Raw genomic sequence first — 16,832 nt, forward strand, 5'->3', positions numbered from 1 at the left:
AGTCCTGGCATCCCTTGCCCGCACCGCCCCTCGTGTCTCCAGGGGCGCCCAACGTGGAAACGGCCGCACGGAATGAGAAATCCCTGCCCAAACACCATGGCGGGCCCGTCCCCAGCACACCCGCGGCTTTCCCCACGAAGCCAGCCGAGGCGCCCGCAAACAGCCAACCCACTCCCCTCTCCGCCACGAGCCCTCGGCGCCCTTCCCCAACATGGCGCTGCCGGCCTCGCTTCCCGCCCGCCGTGACGTCATCCCGCAGCGCCTCTCTCGTCTCCATGGCAACGGCTGTGGGGGCCGCCATGTTGGCGGACGGGTCGGCGCCCGGCGCCGAGGTGCCGTCGCTGTGGAGAAGCGGCCGGAGCCTGCGCTGCGAGGCGGTGAGAGGCACCCGCCGGGCCCCGGGGCCACCCCGGCCCCGCTCCGCGCCGCTGGAGGCCGGGAGCCGCCGGCGTGGCCACAGGCGGGCGGCCCCGGTGCTGACGGGGCAGCGGCGGCCCGCTCCTTCCCTGCCGGCCGGGCGCGCTGAGGGAGCCGCGGGGCCCCGGCGCCTCCCCTCCCTGCTCTCCCCTCTCCTCTCCTCTCCTCGCCCGGCCGTCAAGGCCCGGCACCGAGACCGGGGAGCTCCCTGAGGCTGCCGGGCCCGAGCTCGCTCCAGTTCGCTGCTTCTGCCCCTTGGCAGCTTTTTATTGTCAGGCCCTTTGTGCGAATTGGCCAAGAAACACGCGGGCGGCTGCCCCAAAGCCAGCCCGAGAGCCAGTAATTCTGCGCGTGGCATCGTGCTCAGTTTCTGCTGCGGCCCGTGGAGGCTCGCTCCCGGTTTGGTTTCGCTCATCCTCTGCACTCCGTGCTGCAGAGCTCGCTGCCTGGAGTGAAGCAGCGCCCAGGCATCTCTGCGTTGTGTCAGGTCGTGTGAAGGTGACAAACGTGTCACCAGTACCCGGAGAATTACAAGGGCACCCTGCTTTTAACCGTGAACCTGAGATGTGCGAGCGTGCCTGAAAGTCTCTGTGCAGTGCTAGAAAAAGGAAGATGCTCTGAATGCTTTGTGTGGCGCTCTCTCTCTGTTTGATTTATAGTGTCTGTCTTCTCTTCCTAGAAAAGCTGCCAGACTGGGAAAATTTCAACAGCAGAAGCTGCGGTACAGTCGCAGACCAGTCAGGATGCCAGTGTACAAACAGATCAAAGTATAGATGTTGCCCAAGCCTTCCAGCAAGAAGTCCAAGTAGATTACACTAGCCTTCTACTGTTCCTTCAGAGAGTGGAGGATGTTGTTATCAAAGAGCTGAATAAAAACTGGACAAGCCGTGCCTTTGATGGCTTTGAAGTGAACTGGACAGATCAGAACGAAACAGTAAGTTGACGGCATGCAGAGTCTTGTCATTACCCAAGGAGAGCTGGTTGCAGTGGCTCTGACTCATTTTGTTTCTTATTGCTGTGATTATTCTTGCCAGATTCTAATAACTAAAAAATACATTGTTTTTTCCTGCAGCTTTCTCCCTTGCTTTTCACTTGCCCTTGCTTGGTAGAACTATCCCTGTTAGTGACTGTTGCAGAAGCTTTATGAGAAGGAAGCCTGCAGTTGGTGTGGGCTTATCTTCAGCTCCCAGTAGCCCCTTCAGAGTGTGCCAGACTGGTTATCTAAGAGCAGTTGAAATCAATGATTTGGCAGCTCTTCCTATTTAGATTATATTTGTTTAGTGTACGGTGTTGAGGAGTGGGAGCAATTTGTATCCGTCAGTACACGTTGGTACAGTCATTTCCAAATCATTTCTGGTGAAGCTTAGTGAGGGCTGGAATCATACGGGGGGGCTCCCATAAGTTCTAATGGTGCGTCCCTCCTGACTCGTCATGCGGACCCTGAAGTGTGCACTCTAAGGGAGGTAATTATGAAGGGATAGTTAATTTGGTAGGGTCACATGCTTTTTTTCCCTTCTTTTTCACATATAATTGTATGCTACGTTGATAGACAGGAAGCCTACACTGTAGCCATATGACCATATCCAGGGGCATGCACAGATCTCATTTCTCTCTGTTCAGAGATTATTGCTTCAGTGCTTGAATTTGATCTCTTCCAGGTGCTGTGTTTGCATACATTGTCATACCCCGAGGCTCAGGATCAACACCTGCAGGTTACCAGCGTCTCGTGGAATGCAACTGGATCCGTTCTTGCATGCTCGTATGGCCGGTGAGTATCTGACTGGATTTGAGAGCTTAACTGAGGTCACTGTGACATTTCGGGCTGACCTGAGATTTATATATGTTCTCTTCCTCTGCAGTAATCAAATAGATATAAACATACCTTGTTCATGTTAAAGAAACCACCCTTCATTCAAAGAAAACACATCTCAGGGCAGTCTTAAATTATGGCATTTATTTCTTCTACTTTTTTCCATATAAAATGGATATGTGTGCTTGTACTGATCTGTTTCTAGATAGATTCCGTTTGGAAGAGAAATGCAAACACACTTGCAAATGTAGGCGAGTGAGGTTTGAAGTACGTCCTTGTGTTTGCTGAAGATCATCTTGTTTTAGTGTGGTCTCTTAGCACCCCAGATGAACCTGCCACCCGTTCACGTGTGCGCCTGGTGCCATGAGCATGTGCTAACAAACATCTAAGAATCTCTGAAACGAGGGTTGGACAAAATGTTCATCTAATCTAGTGAACGTCTGTAACAGTGTCTTTTTTCTGTGCCTTACCGTTGCCCTTACTCAGTTTTCTTTCTACTGTTGTTTCCTTAGACTAAAAGCCCTGGCAAAAAGCGTATCCACGAGTGAATGGATCGGGAAAAGTAGAACAGGGCAAACCTGTGTGCTGCTTGCCCCTTCTGCTCTCCCAGCTACAGCTATTTCCAGATTAGAATGTGGTTTCTAGGTCTGTAGTTACCTTCAGTAGAACTCCCTGCCATGAACTTACACAGTCTTTCTGAATCTTTGAACTTCTAGCATCTACAACAGTCTTTTATAAGGAGTTTCAAGCTCAACTACACACTGTATGAGAAAAATTGCTCCTTTTATTTACTCATTATCTCTTCCAATAACAGAAATAAGATCAAGTAAAAGCAGAAGCCGGGTTCAGAACAATTACTTCCTGTCCTGGCCGCTCACTGTTCTGTAGATCTCTGTCCTCTGTATCAGCGCTGTGTAGCAAGATGTAACGTCGCGCTGGTCAACGTGCTAACAACAGGGCACAGGTACTGCATGAAGGCCCCGGTCAGCTCCCCAGGGAGCTCTTTACCGTTACCCTTGTGTGTCTGAACAGCTTCTCAGATGTGCCACCTCGAAGTACCTTCCTGGCAGAACCCTTTACCTTCAGAAAATGCATTGCATTACAGCTGTGATATTTGCTGGGATGTGGAGTGGTAAATATGCACGTGTCCTGGGACTTCTGCTTTGGGCAGATGGCTTGTGGCAGTCATTATTTGGGGTTGGTTCTGCTCGCTTATGTTTTGGTAAGCGTGCAGTGAATGAACCAGCTAGAGATAACAAAGAAAGCAGGGTGGCAGGTGTCTTTTAGTAGCCCAGAGAAGTAATGCGTGAGAGCCAGTTGTGGCCAAGAATTATTATGGGCATGAGACTGAAGAGAAATCTGTAGAGCTGGGGTGCATGACGTGATTTGTGCAGGGTACTCACCACCATTTGGGGGTTGTGAAGAAGGATCTCTGTTCCCATGGAGGCACCCGGACTTCAAATCATGCTGCCTAGCTCAGGCCAAGCAGGACTCAGTAAGTCTTTTAGCCCCTGTCACTCCGCCAGGTAAGATAGTTCCTCACGGTGCGTTCTCAGACCCTGGGTCTTTGAGTGCTTGTTTAGAGGAAGAGTGGCTTGCAAATCAGCCTGCCTGCATATCAGCAGCAATTTGGGCTCTCTGGATTTTCATTCCCAAGTATTCATAGGAACTTTCTGTACGTGCTCTTTAGTTGTTCCCACTATTTGAACGGCTAGTAGATCTTGGCACAGTGAATCAATGTGAGATTTCCTGGCAGGCACTTTGTTCAGTCAGTGCACTGAAATGCACCGTGTGTATACGAGCCTACAGAGACGTTGCATCACCTTGAGCTCAGTTTTCCTTCTACCTGCAAAGCAACAAGTGTATAAATGATCAGGACATATCAGAGCTCTGCTTGGACTAGGATTCGCCTCGTATCAGACAAGTAAGATGTAGCTTTCTCTTCTTTAGGTTGAATGATGGGGACTGGAGCACAGAAAAATCCTACGTTTGTACTTGGAATCTGGACAGAAGAGGGCTGGATCCGCAGCGCCCTGACCTAGTGGTGGATGTTCCCAGTTCTGTCCTGTGCCTGGCTTTCCATCCCTCCCAGCCTTCACTGATAGCTGGTAGGTTCGATCTTACATGAAATACACCCTCGTTTTTTCAGCTTGGATCAGTTTTTTCCTCTTTCTCACCTCAGCCTAAGATTCCTGGTAACAGCAACAGTATTGCAGCTCCGCACCCGGAGGAACCAACGCTGACAAATGCACTTTGGCTTCTGAACTGGGAGTTGGAACTTACCGCATTTTTCAGTGACATCTGCCTTTATATCAGAGAGAGAGAGGCAAATTCAGCCCTAGCTGCGAGTAGGAGGCGTGTACTTACTTTGGTAGAGATGCGTTCTCTTCCACCAGAGCTGACTGTGCCCTCTATGGCTGCCTTTGAAGTTGTTGGGCCTGTTTCCACCAGAGCTTCCTGGCTGCATCTGGCACACTTCGGGCTGAGGGCTGCAGTTCCCAGGACACTGGTCATGCTGGCAGTGAGAGAAGTTCCCCCAGTTCTGTTCTAGCAACAGAGCAAACTGCCCACGGCATTGCTCGTGTTGTGCACTATTAGATCTCACGTGTTTATTGGGATCTTTTTCCTCTCAGGTGGCCTCTTCAGCGGGGAGACGGTGGTGTGGGATACCAGCAGAAGAGACGACCCTTTGATCTGGAGGACAGGGCTGACTGATGACACTCACACCGATCCCATCTATCAGGTGAGAGAGAACACCCACAGTAGACTGGCTGGGGGAGGAGAGAGTTGGCACTGCTCTATTTCATGCCTTCATTTCTTGTTCATCTTGTTGGTACTTCACCTGAAGCTCTCAGGCCACTACGTTCTGTTTTGGTTAACATTTTTCCGCTGCTCTAACAACTGAAATGGCAGTTGTTGAATCAGACATGGTCTGAGTAAAAAATAACTTCTTGTTGTTCAGGATAATTGAAGAGTAGGCCTGTTCCCATGCTTTACCTGTTCATTGGTACAAAGCCAACAGGAAAGTAGTAAAGTATCACTGCTCCTTAGCTGGAAGCTTAAAGTTGCACAGAGTCACAATTTGTCATGCAGTCTGGCTTCCTAGTGGTTCTTCTTTTCTGTCTTTCTGGGGTACCGTGACTCACAGAAGTCTGTGCATTTTCTCAGCTGAAAGTTGGGAAAATGCTTGTATTTATAGCTGAGTGGAAGTGCTCTAACTATTAAATCTCAAAAATAATGACAGGAGAAACAGGGAAACTGGAATTGAGCCCTGAACACCTAAGCTCATCTCTCTCCTAGCAGCTGTGTGCCAGCTCCCGGGGAAGCGGGTCTGGTACCGAGGTGACCGAGTGCCACCCAGCTCTGCTGCCAGGTTGTCTCGCAGGACAGGGGACTGCAGGCTGCTGAGGGTGGGGTTGGTTCTGTCAGTCCCCACTTGATGAGCTCCTCACGTTTGGAACAGGTGGACTGGTTACCTGATGCCAAGCACAGCAACCACGTCCGGCTGCTGAGCGTGTCGACGGACGGAAAGGTGCTGGTGTGGAGGGAGGAGCGCGAAGGGCGGCTAGCCTTGGCTGAAGGGTTTGCGCTGGTGGCTCAGCAGATCCCTCGTAGCGCTCAGCTGAAGAAGGTAAGTTCAGTGGTTCAGCAAGGCCTGGTCTGACAAAAGCACTTCAGCTCTAGAGCCCGGGTGGCAGACCGCGCCTTTCACACAAGAAGGGCCAGGAAAAGGCTCCCCCTTTGAACACACTAACCCTTGGTCCCATCTCCCTTCCCGTACTGAAAGTCATTCCTTGGAGGACTGGCAACAGCTGAGGTTTTGCCATGGTCTAAAGTTGCTGGGATGGAGAAGAGACCTTGCTTGTAATAATAATTCACACAAATCCCATTGTGGGTGGGTGCTGCAAAGGTTGAAGGCTGAGCAGAGAACATCTCAGTTGGTCCCTGACAGGCTGGTTCACGCTGCTCTGCCTGCACCTGCGCAGCGTCACAGCCCCCAGCACTCACCACAGGTTTGCTTTTTTCCCCTAGCTCACGTGGGGAGAGGCGGCTGTGGGTGTGACCTCGCTCTCCTTTTCACACTTTGATCCCCGCGTGTTCATTGTTGGCGTGGAAGGCGGCTACTCGCTGAAGTGCTCCATGGCAGCAGAGACGCCGGCTCTCCGCCAGACAGGTTCCTCGGTCCCGCTCAGGGCGCCAGCAGAGCTCGCCTTCTCCCCCCACGCCGGGCCAGTGTACTCCGTGAGCTGCTCCCCCTTCCACAGGCAAGTGCTGTAATCAAACACTGGCGCTGCACCTTGGTACAGGTTACTGCCTGGCTCTAAATGTGCCTTTTCAGCTAACACTGAGGTTTTGCACGTGTACGCGTTCCAAACAAGGGGCACCTGGCACTGGGAACTTGAGAAAGTAACTTCCCCTTGCAGGACGACCAGTGTGCATTGGCTCTGGTGAAGCTGTGCACTCGGGGGTACGCTGCATGAGGTCAGAACAGGAGTAACACAAAACAGCATTTGCACTCAGGCCAGTGTAGAGCATTAGCACCTTCCTTAGATCATCCCATAATACTAAAGAGCAATTTGAAGTCGAGGGCCGCATCTCAACAAAGTAATTTACTTCATCAGGGCTGAAGTGCTCTGCCCGTTACGTGTCTTGTAGCTGCCTGAATTTCACTGAGACGCTCACATCCCTGCCTGCTGTTTACCCACCCTGGGAGAGGCCCCGAGCCATCTTTCCATGAAACGTGCTGCCGGCCCAGGTCTGCGGTTACTTTGCAGGAGACAAACACGCCGCTGACAATGCCGGGCTCTATATCAGCAGTTCTCAGGCATCTCTGGCCCGCGACCCACCACACTCAGTGGACAACATGAGCCCGCATTAAACTTAATTGCGAGCGCTAACAAAGCTGTGCTTCTACAGCCCACATCCCAGAGCACAGCTTGGAAAGCGCTGCCTGAGGAAACAGCCAGATAGTGGCAAAATAGGAATAGTGGCCAAGGTCACACCCCGCGAGGGAATTTTGTTCCGTACCTTTAGCAATAAAGCCTACCAAGTTGTTTCTGGCTCCGCCCACCCAGGAATCTCTTCCTGAGCTGCGGGACTGACGGACAAGTTCACCTGAACTCCATGCTGCAGACACATCCCCTCCTTTCGCTTCAGTTATCCAAGAAGTACCTCTTCTGCGTACGCTGGTCTCCAGTTCGGCCGCTGGTCTTCGCAGCTGCTTCTGGGGAAGGCAAGTAACTCTGGGTGTCTAGTCTCAGACAGAAAATTTAGATTTTGTGCTGGGTGTTAATTGATATGAGTCAGTTGTACTGATCAGCATATCCCACAAGCAGAGAGCAACGACCATTGTTTGTACTGTGCAATTAGTACAATGGAGTCATTTCTAACTCTAGCAAGATGACTTCAGGAACAGTTCTTTTTTTGCTTTTGCTCATACCAGGTTGCTACAGCAGCTCCCAGGGATGGAACATAGCTAAAACTGATCTCTGGTCTCCTTGTTTTGACATTTATTTTTAGAGCTAGGAGTAAACAACAACTAAACAGGAACTTTTTCCTTAGAAAATTGCCCCAATATTTTTGAGTTAAGGAATGGAGATTTCACAAGAGTTTAGCCAGCTGCTTTCAGGTCTCTGACAGCAGAGTAAATACGCACTGACTTGCAGTGATGGCAGCTATTTGTCACAGCGTAGACACCATCAGAGAGAGGGAAGGGGGAACAGGTTAAAAAGAACATCTGTAAGTGTACCAGACTAAGCAGATAATATTCTGCTGTTAAGTACAAAGTCTGCTACCATGCAGCAGTAAGAAGTGTTTCTGTTTTACAGGAGATGTGCACCTGTTTGATTTTGCGAAGAGCTCCCAGAAGCCTGCTGTTTCCATAAAGCAGGCTGCGGCTGAATGCCCCGTGTACTGCTTGGAATTTAACATCAAGCAAACTCAGCTCTTGGCAGCAGGGGATGCTACCGGTACAGTCAGAGTCTGGCAGCTGAGTTCTGACTTTACCGAGCAGGGACCCAGGGAGGTGACTCATCTGGAGCAGCTGGCAAGCGAGGCCACAGACTGAAACACTGAAACAGCAGCGGAACCAGCTGCGGGGAGCTTGTGACTACTCTGACTCCACAAAAAGCTCCCATTCACCTGTTCCACAGCGTTGGCCTGCAAACCATGTAACTATGGTCACAGCTGGAGTTTCATCCACATCAGTTAAATTTGCATTTCACCATTAAACACGAGATGGTGTGGTTCGACCAGTAACTTTTATTGAAGCACACTGCAATGTTTGTTTTCCCTAAGAGTTTTAAGCTAAGCAGTTTAAGGTTACATCATAAAGAGACACTGATTATTGTAGAGCACAAAGAGAGAGACACATGCAGAGCTACAGTCAGCAAACGTGAGCATGTTCCTTGTAGCGTTTGGTACTAGTGTTCTGTATCAATTCACAAAGAGTGAACGTGTAAATTCTATGTAGTCGTAGGCAGAAGGAAGTTCTCTGCCTTTGCCATCCATGTAGGGCTTCATGTGAGAAATGCAGTAATCGGCTTGTTCCCGGGTCAGGTTCTGAAAGACAAAGACAGCGCTGAGGTGGAGACGGGCTCTGAGGCTGCCACTGGGCCCAGACACGCGGCCCTCCCCCTTCCCGAGGGCACGCAGCCTGGAGCAGAACTCCAAGAAGCTCCACAACTACACCCAGCATGGAAACGTTCCGTTTCTGTGCACACTGCTTGGTTAAAGGTTGGAAGGTCTGACCTGAGTCTTCCCCCCAAAGAGAAGGCAGAACAGGTAACTGATAGGAGGAAGAAGAGCAACTGCTTTATTTCTCTGCCAGCTGGTGGGATTCAGACAGGAAAAACTTCCCATCTCGGCAGGGCAGTGAGAGGAAGAGATCTCACACTCAGAATAGATGCTTAAGTTTCTCCTTTGAATCACTGTCTGGAGAAACATCTCCCTCTAGTCTCCCAAGTGATTAGAGGAAAGCACCCCGTGAATGCACTCCCTTCCCAGGCCTTTAGGGAGCTCCTGGTTTTACTGAACCCAAGTAGTTCTTGGGCAGTTAAAGCTTTTCTTCTTCCTCTGGAGAGCCAAGGAAGCAGAGGGGTAGGGTGGTTGTTCCGCATTTTGCAGGAGATACCATTGCAGGTTCAGAACTGATTCAGCTACAGTGACATGAACTTCCCATTAGCTGCTCTTTGTTAACCATCTATGAACAAAAAGCCCCCATCTGTTCCTAGGGGGCCACAACTGGTACGTACCTGGTAGAGCTCCTCCTTGGTCACGTAGGGCTTCCCTTCCGAGCTGAGGGCACGGAAAGCACTCTCGATCTCCTCGCTGGATTTCACATTTTCTGTCTCCCTGCTGATCATAAATGCCATATACTCCTGCAGCGAGACGTGTCCATCCCTGCCAGTGAAACAAAACAGTGCGTGAACGCTGCCATCCGTTACTATCCAGAAGACTGCAGTTCCATGCCCTCCTGAGAGAGGGGCTTTAACTTCCTGGGAGCAGCAAAAGTCTTAACACAGGAGGCTACATCAACACCAGATCATTTTTTAAGCCGAATGTCTTCTTCACAAATGTCAGTCTTACCTTCATGAATACTCTTACATGAATTACCGTGAAAACAACCATAGCATCTCCACAATAAATGAAAGCAAAGCTCTCGGCCTGTAAGAGACTTTGCAGCTAAACGCCACAGAAGATACTGATACCATAGCCTGCAGAAGAAACACAGAAGGTCCAATCCACGTACCTGTTGGGATCGACAGTGTCAAGAATAGACTCAAATTCGGGGTCTGGCTCTCCTTCCTCAACCATAGGCAGGTCGTAGCCAAGGGAGCGCAAGCAAGACTTAAACTCCTGGTGATTAAGTCGTCCAGATTTGTCCTTGTCAAAGTGCCTAAAAACACAAAACCAAAGCTCACGTTCTTAAGTGTCAAGTTGTCGAGTAAGTGATTGACAGCTACACGCTGGGCTGAAAACTAGGACATGATAACCAGCCCACCTTTCTGGACAAATGAGGTTGAATCAATACACATTTCCTATCTAACATACATAAAAATGAAAGCACAAATTCTTCACTTTGCTTAAAAATCATCAAAAAATGACTATATTCCCATCTGGAATTCACTGGCACTCCTGGTTCCTACACCGCCGTGCCCACAAGTGAGTGTGCCCAGGAAAGCCTCGTGTGGCTGCTCCCGGCCGGCAGCGGGTGTATCTGGATCTCCTGCCATCTGGCAGAGACGAGAGCAGCTCGGCACAAAACTGGGCAGACAATAAGTGAGCTGCAAACAGAGCAGTCAGAGAATCCTGTGAACATGGGCCATCCACATGCCAGAAATATCTCACAAGCATTCCTCTGGCATGCGTTTCCTGCTACTCACTTGAACATCATGCTGAACTCCTTCAAGGCCTCCTCAGTGACTCCAGTCGTGTTTCTGAAAAGGAAGAAGCAAAGCTTGTGAACAGTTCCTGAGCTGCAGAGCTCTGCTGGGGTCCCAAACCAGTCAGCTGCATCAAAAGGTGAGGACACGTGAGCAGACAAAACATTACATCGTCACAGCCCAACAGAATAAATCAGCTCCTGCAAGACATCATTGCTAACGGCCAACAGGAACCATTTCAAAGACTGCTAACTTCATCCCGCTGAAAGAGCCGGGAGGCGGTGGAGATTGACAAGCAGCTCTCTAGGCTGCCACACACGAGTCAGAACACAGCAGAGGCTCAGCACTGTCACGCAAGGCTCATTTCCAGACACACAGATGTGTCTTCTCGTTTATCCCCCACCCAGGCTAGGCACACTTCACGCTGCACGCGGGGTAGGGAGTACCGAGCTTGGATCTGCTGTTCCAGGTTGTGCTGCATTCTCATCCCCAGCTGGTCAAGCTGGTCCCACTGCTGCGCCAGCCCCACGGTGCTGTGCTCCGTGTACTTGTTGTCCAAGATAAGTGCCTCTTCCATGGCAGCTCCAAGGTCCTCAATCTTCTTCAGCTGGCTCCTCATAGCTCGGATCTCCTGGTGCTTGCGCTGCAAGGAGGGAGTAGGAGGAGGAAATCAAGGAGTGAAAAAAAAGAAACACCTTAAAATGAACATGCGTAGAACATGGGCTGGCAGGGCAGGAAGGTTTATATTCTGTCTGCTGGTATAATATATATATATATACACACACACGCACACATATACTGGGATTTGTAAATAGTATTCAGAATAACCTCTTTGTGCATGTTGTTGGAAACCAACAGGGCTTGCAAGCCAGCTCTTGAGACAGAAAGAATAAACTCTTATTAGAAAACATGCTCAAAATATTGTATCCTCTTTGCCCTACCCCAGCCATTTAAAAAAAAGATCAAAAAGGAAACCTTTACCAGAGTGCTGTTTAATGGCTTGGGATGTAAGCAGACATCAGATATGTAAATAGGTAATCCCAAAGCTTTCTTCAGTATTCAAAATGTATAAAATCAATAAGATTTTACTATATAATGGCACACATTTTCATTCCCACCCGGTGTTCCCAAGTTACTACTCAGGAGAGGTGTTTTAGAAATCAGTGAGCATCGCTTACTTTAGTAGCTTCCAGCTGCGATTCCAGTGTTCCCGACTCCTCCACCATACAAGACCTAAACACAGAATCACAGTGAGAGCGCGCACTTCTCCCGTAAAAAATGGCAGGTGGGGCTTGAAATTAACAGTCCTTCCTTAAAATTAAAAATCCTTACAGCAGTATTATTCTCCTGTAAATATTTAAACACCGGTTTTGTGTTTTGTTTATTCTGACTCATCCTCTTTCAGACAGACACATGTACATCTTGTTTGATTCTTATTTCTTTATATAGTTAATTTCTAGCCCCATTTGAAAGGCAACACGATCAGCAGCCACACTTCATGCCAGATCCAAAGCACCCACTTTACTGGACCTAATGAAATTAGAAACTCGGTGCAGTCCCACCCCACTCCACCGTGCCCAGCACACACACACACGAACTACAGGTGATTCACCGGGGACAGGCTGTATTAGCCAGCAAGATACAGGAGCTCTACAGAGGTGTGTTACATGGGGAGAAAATGGGGAAAAAGACCTTGAAAACTATTGGCTTGGTTTAAAAGTAGTCTTAATACAGCATAATCACTGCAGAAAACGATAGGTCTCCCCTAGGCAGGAGTGGTTGATGGAAAGTTGCCTTTCCTGCCCACCTCTCCCATCCTGCACCCAGGGAAACTGAGGCAGGGCCACTCCTCTCAGCCCAGTTCCACGCTGAGCGCAGCAGCCCCCTGCCCTAGCACACACTGTGGTGATGGGCTCCAAGATCTGCTTCATGTCGACTAGCTACGGAAAGTCTCGGGATGTTGCTTTTTTCCCCCTGAATCCTACATAACCTTTAAGCAGCAGTGTTCAGGAACCTCTGCCCTTCCAGCGGGTACTGCGAGAGCTCTTACTGAATGACCTGTGCTTGGACAGCCAGGCTGGGCGCCGTGCTTTTGGCTCTGCCATGTCTAAGATCCTGTCCCTATAACCAGGTTCCCACCGAGATCTATCCTACGTGCTTTCGAGCTTCTTGAGGAGGGGATTTCAAGTGCTGAATCACTCTGCAGCAATGAAAATGCACCAAACACCCGGGTGTCTCTCACCACAGGGTAAAGGCTCAGATTCAATGCGTGCCTAAGGAGATGAAGCGCGCGCCCAGAGCCCTGAGCAAGAAGCAGGGAACCAACCGTGGAAAGGAAAGAGTCAACAGGGAAACAAACCTCCAAGCATCTCTAAGCTGTGAAAGTTAGTTGGAAGGAAAGCGAGCCTTGGAATTAAAGAGTGCATTTGAAAACCAAAGTGAGGTAAGAAAATAAAGAGGAAAAAACCTTCCAGATAGATCATCCCCAACTTCATACTGATAGACACGAATGACACGACGATATGCTATGCTAGTCAAAGAAAAGAAACCAAGTAAATTCCAAAAAGGAAGAAGAAAGAACAGAGGAAAGAACACACCCAAACACGGCCACTGCAGTGGAGCCACACTCCAAGCTAGCACCACCTTGCAGCAAACGTAAGCCATTGCTTAGTGAAATAATTCAAACGCGGGTCGCACACACACAACTCGGTTATTTTTGGGTAAATCGCACAAAAGGGAGGGTCACTAAAAAAGAACTGAAGTTTTGCAGTTAATTCACCTACTGATTCTGTAAAGGCATTTTTCTTTCTAAACTCATCTTTCTCCCTCACTGCAGGAAGCCTCCTCCAGGCAGCACCGGGCACGCAGAAGCCGCTAGGGAGCACTGAAAAGCCAGGTGCACGCAGGGCAGCTGCTACCTTGAAACTTCTCTGAAGCTCAGCTTTCCCTCTCGCCAAGGCATTCTCAGTGCAGCCAATGCCTCTTTGAGCTAAGTCTGCATTTTTAATCTATTCACGCAGAATTAAGGACAAACTCTGCCTTGCGTATCAGCAGCCTTCTGGTAATTTGTTCAACAAAAGAGCTTGGCATGGTGATCTCGAACTCTGACCCCACGTCTTTTAGTAAATGGCCCTTTCTGTTAGCTCGTTCTTGGATACCAGAACTAATTTACAACACTACTTCACAAAGGAGCAGAGAATTCAGCATCCGTTCCAGGAAAATCTGCTTGGTTCCATTAAACTGTACAACAAAAATGGGGCAAATTATTTTTATCTGGCAGGAACAGCAGAACACAAGACACTGTGGTCATTACAGAGCACATAAGAAGCACAGTTATCTGCGAAGAATTCCACCCTTTTATTATGAAAAGCCTTCTATCTTCATGAGAAAGGTCCCTGCCTCCTCTCTAGCACATTACACAGGGCAGACGCCCAGGCTTCTGTGCCAGGCCCGTACAGTATTTGTTAACATTTCACATTATGCCTTGTTAAAAAGCTTCTATCACGTTGCAGATTTTTAATACTGAAGAAATGTAAGTGGACAGACATGCTCTCAGAGGTTTTGGCAGTCTGAAGACATTTAAAAATTTTATTGTTTCCTTTCCACTACTTGACAAACCACCAACATGCATCCTCAGCAGGAATTATTCCCGTGGACACAAGTGGACATCAAACTGCAGGCATCCAACTGCCTGCAAAGCCAGGCAACGTTTGTGGGTTCGTGTTGGAAGGTTTTGTTTCTTCTATCAAGAATATGATCTCTGTGGGGTAAGCACCTATTCTGAGTATGGTTCAGCAGCAGATTAAAAATAGGCAGCTCATTTTTGCATACTACAGAGTTTTAAGATAGGTAACTTCAGCATAGCCTCTTCATAGGAACCTTTCTTCCTCCTTTCAAAACAAATGGTCAATACTTTGGAGCTTTAATTGTTCTGAGAACAGTTATAATGGAAAGGTCTATTCCATTAAACCAATCTCTGAATGCTGGAAAACTAGCTTCGTCAGCTGTTTTCCAAAAGCATACGAACGTACTTATTCTATGTTCTCCCATATCTCATCAAATTAAGAGCCTTTTCTTGTGCAAGCTCTCAGAGAAAGGAAGAGCAAAAGTTAGGAATTCCACGGTATGCCAGTGGCTTCCCATTAATAACTTCCTCTGCTTTTGACTAGGAAATATTTATGTTTCTGTTGGTTTGTACTTAGTCCACTCCAGAATCATGTTTCCTGTGTCTGTGCACCTCAGCTCCAGATTGCTCTTTTCAAATAAAAGGGGTTTCAGTGCAGCTCTCACAAGCAATATCATGACAGAAGAACACACACAGATAGAGCAGAACACGTCACCAAATTTGTAAAGATATAAAATTCAATACTAACCCATCTAGCAGGTAAGTCCTGTAGAATGTGAAGATCCAGACATCAGGCAGCAGGACAGAGACAAGACAGTAAGAGAGGGACAGCGATTTGGGTGGGAAGCAAACATCAAAAAGTTAAAAATCATATTTAAATTTCGGTATTTCATGAAGACACATACAGAACTATTTGTAAACACACAGAGACAGAGAATCACAGGATTACACGAAAACAAAACTCACCTCTTCTGAACCACAACCCCTGTGTGTCAGAATTGGCTAACAGCACTCTGAGCACGGTTACCTCAGTTTTCTAGAAACACGCTCTTCAGTTCACTGCAATTCTCGACCTTGAGATTTCTTTTTTAATTTCTAAAGCAGCTGTTAAATCTGTACTCCCTCTTCCCCAGGCACGGATATTATTAGACAGCACCCCAAAAAGGTGTTTACAATGTAGTCTTCAGTTTTTTTCCACAGTTGCTTTCTCTACTGAAGTTCTAATGAGATTTCTAATATACTAGTGAACACAAAAAGGCATTAACAGAAAGGCCATGAGCACTTCATACAGCCCGCTTCTAGCTGTTTGTTCCTTGCCCCTGCCAGTTGCAGGGCAGACTAGTTCAGGAGTAACTGGAGGACAGACAAGTCCTGGATAACTGGAATCACTACAGAAAAACGAATACAGAAGCAGAAACATTTTTATAGTCTGGCGTTTCAGGGCTTTCCTCTCCCCTGTGGCAAATGGGGCCTTCCTCAGATCCTAACTGCAGGAAATGAACAAGAGACCATCAGCTGTTTTTCAGCAGGAGGCATTACAACTTAGACTGGCCAAGGAGATATTGGATGGATACAATTATTAGCTGTGGAATTCTCTAAGGGTTGCTCCCGGGAAGACAAACTATACCTGGTCTCCTGAATCCACTGATGGAAGGCATTAGCATGCTGAGCAAACTCCTGGCGCAACTTGTCATTCTCTTCCTGCCTTCGCTGTTCCTTCTGCAACTCCAATTCACGTTCCTGAGAAAGGAACAAAAATTATTTCAAAAGGGGAATACGTGACTGGCTTCATTGTGCATCAGAGCAAAACCAGCACTGCATACCGGTGCAATTCTGGAGGTAAAAACAAGACTGAGGGCTCAAAGAGTGTCCTGGATATCTAACCAAAATCGCTTAAGATCACAACACAGAACACTCCTATCGAAGTCCTGAGAAACAGAACTGAAGCAGCAGTTACTTTACCATATAGCATGGATGTTAAACTTACCTACTCTACAGTTAAGAAGTGAGGGATATGAGTCTTTTTAAAGACTGCAGGTAGAAGACCATTGAAAACAACTGAAAAATTAGCTAGTGGATATTTTTCTTTGCTCCCAAACTTTGAGATATTTTCACTTGTAGTATAGTGACAAACTCTTGTACTGTTTATCTTTGGGGACAACTTCCAGGGAGGACTTTAAAGGTCACAAGCTATGAAGAGATCAAGACTTGCCTTGATAATTTTCTGCAGATTCCTCCAAGTTTCTTCAAGAGCCTCCATAGTAAACCAAGTGTAGGGGTTGGAGGCTACACGGAAGCTCTTGATCTGGCGGTCAAGCTCTGCCAGCTGGTTGAAGTCAGCTTGGGCAGAACTGAGCGAAGAACGGAAAGCATCATGAGCTTCTCGCAGTGCTTTGATTTCTTCCAGCGAGTTACAGCGCACAGGATCCGTCAGGTCCTCTTCAGCATTCTCAAACCAGCTGTTGAAGGCAGATGCCTTCTTTGCAAAAGTCAGGAACAGATCCTCAACCTTGAAAAGAGGAAATAATCCAGTTGGTCAGTTCAGTTACGCAGCAAGGCAAACACTGTATATGAGGTGATCTGGAATTAACAAGCC

At 48.2% G+C, this 16,832-nt stretch overlaps 2 protein-coding genes across 11 annotated transcripts in view; one reads left to right on the plus strand and one right to left on the minus strand.

The window, feature by feature from the left end:
- The first annotated feature begins 219 nt into the window (after positions 1 to 219).
- DYNC2I2 (dynein 2 intermediate chain 2) lies at positions 220 to 8,475 on the plus strand. Its single transcript, XM_048052862.2, has 9 exons — positions 220 to 377; positions 1,097 to 1,351; positions 2,076 to 2,185; positions 4,178 to 4,335; positions 4,861 to 4,970; positions 5,691 to 5,858; positions 6,260 to 6,492; positions 7,303 to 7,460; positions 8,056 to 8,475. Exons 1-9 carry the CDS (start codon positions 276 to 278, stop codon positions 8,292 to 8,294), a joined length of 1,533 nt encoding a protein of 510 aa, XP_047908819.1. The 5' UTR covers positions 220 to 275; the 3' UTR covers positions 8,295 to 8,475.
- SPTAN1 (spectrin alpha, non-erythrocytic 1) overlaps positions 8,469 to 16,832 on the minus strand; it is a 51,132-nt gene continuing 42,768 nt past the window's right edge. For 5 of the 10 annotated variants that reach the window (XM_066980833.1, XM_066980830.1, XM_066980832.1 and 2 more), the window contains 10 exons: positions 16,449 to 16,745; positions 15,864 to 15,976; positions 14,985 to 15,002; positions 13,079 to 13,141; positions 11,790 to 11,844; positions 11,058 to 11,254; positions 10,612 to 10,665; positions 9,978 to 10,124; positions 9,481 to 9,628; positions 8,469 to 8,788 (listed from right to left, as the gene is read on the minus strand). In XM_066980833.1, the coding sequence (XP_066836934.1) occupies positions 8,663 to 8,788; positions 9,481 to 9,628; positions 9,978 to 10,124; positions 10,612 to 10,665; positions 11,058 to 11,254; positions 11,790 to 11,844; positions 13,079 to 13,141; positions 14,985 to 15,002; positions 15,864 to 15,976; positions 16,449 to 16,745 (1,218 nt within the window). In that variant the 3' untranslated portion in view covers positions 8,469 to 8,662. The remainder of the gene's footprint in view (positions 8,789 to 9,480; positions 9,629 to 9,977; positions 10,125 to 10,611; positions 10,666 to 11,057; positions 11,255 to 11,789; positions 11,845 to 13,078; positions 13,142 to 14,984; positions 15,003 to 15,863; positions 15,977 to 16,448; positions 16,746 to 16,832) is intronic. The other 5 variants (XM_048052845.2, XM_048052842.2, XM_048052828.2 and 2 more) reach the window with 2 other exon arrangements.

Source organism: Anser cygnoides, chromosome 20 (assembly GCF_040182565.1).
Source record: "Anser cygnoides isolate HZ-2024a breed goose chromosome 20, Taihu_goose_T2T_genome, whole genome shotgun sequence".
NCBI classification, from domain to species: domain Eukaryota; kingdom Metazoa; phylum Chordata; class Aves; order Anseriformes; family Anatidae; genus Anser; species Anser cygnoides.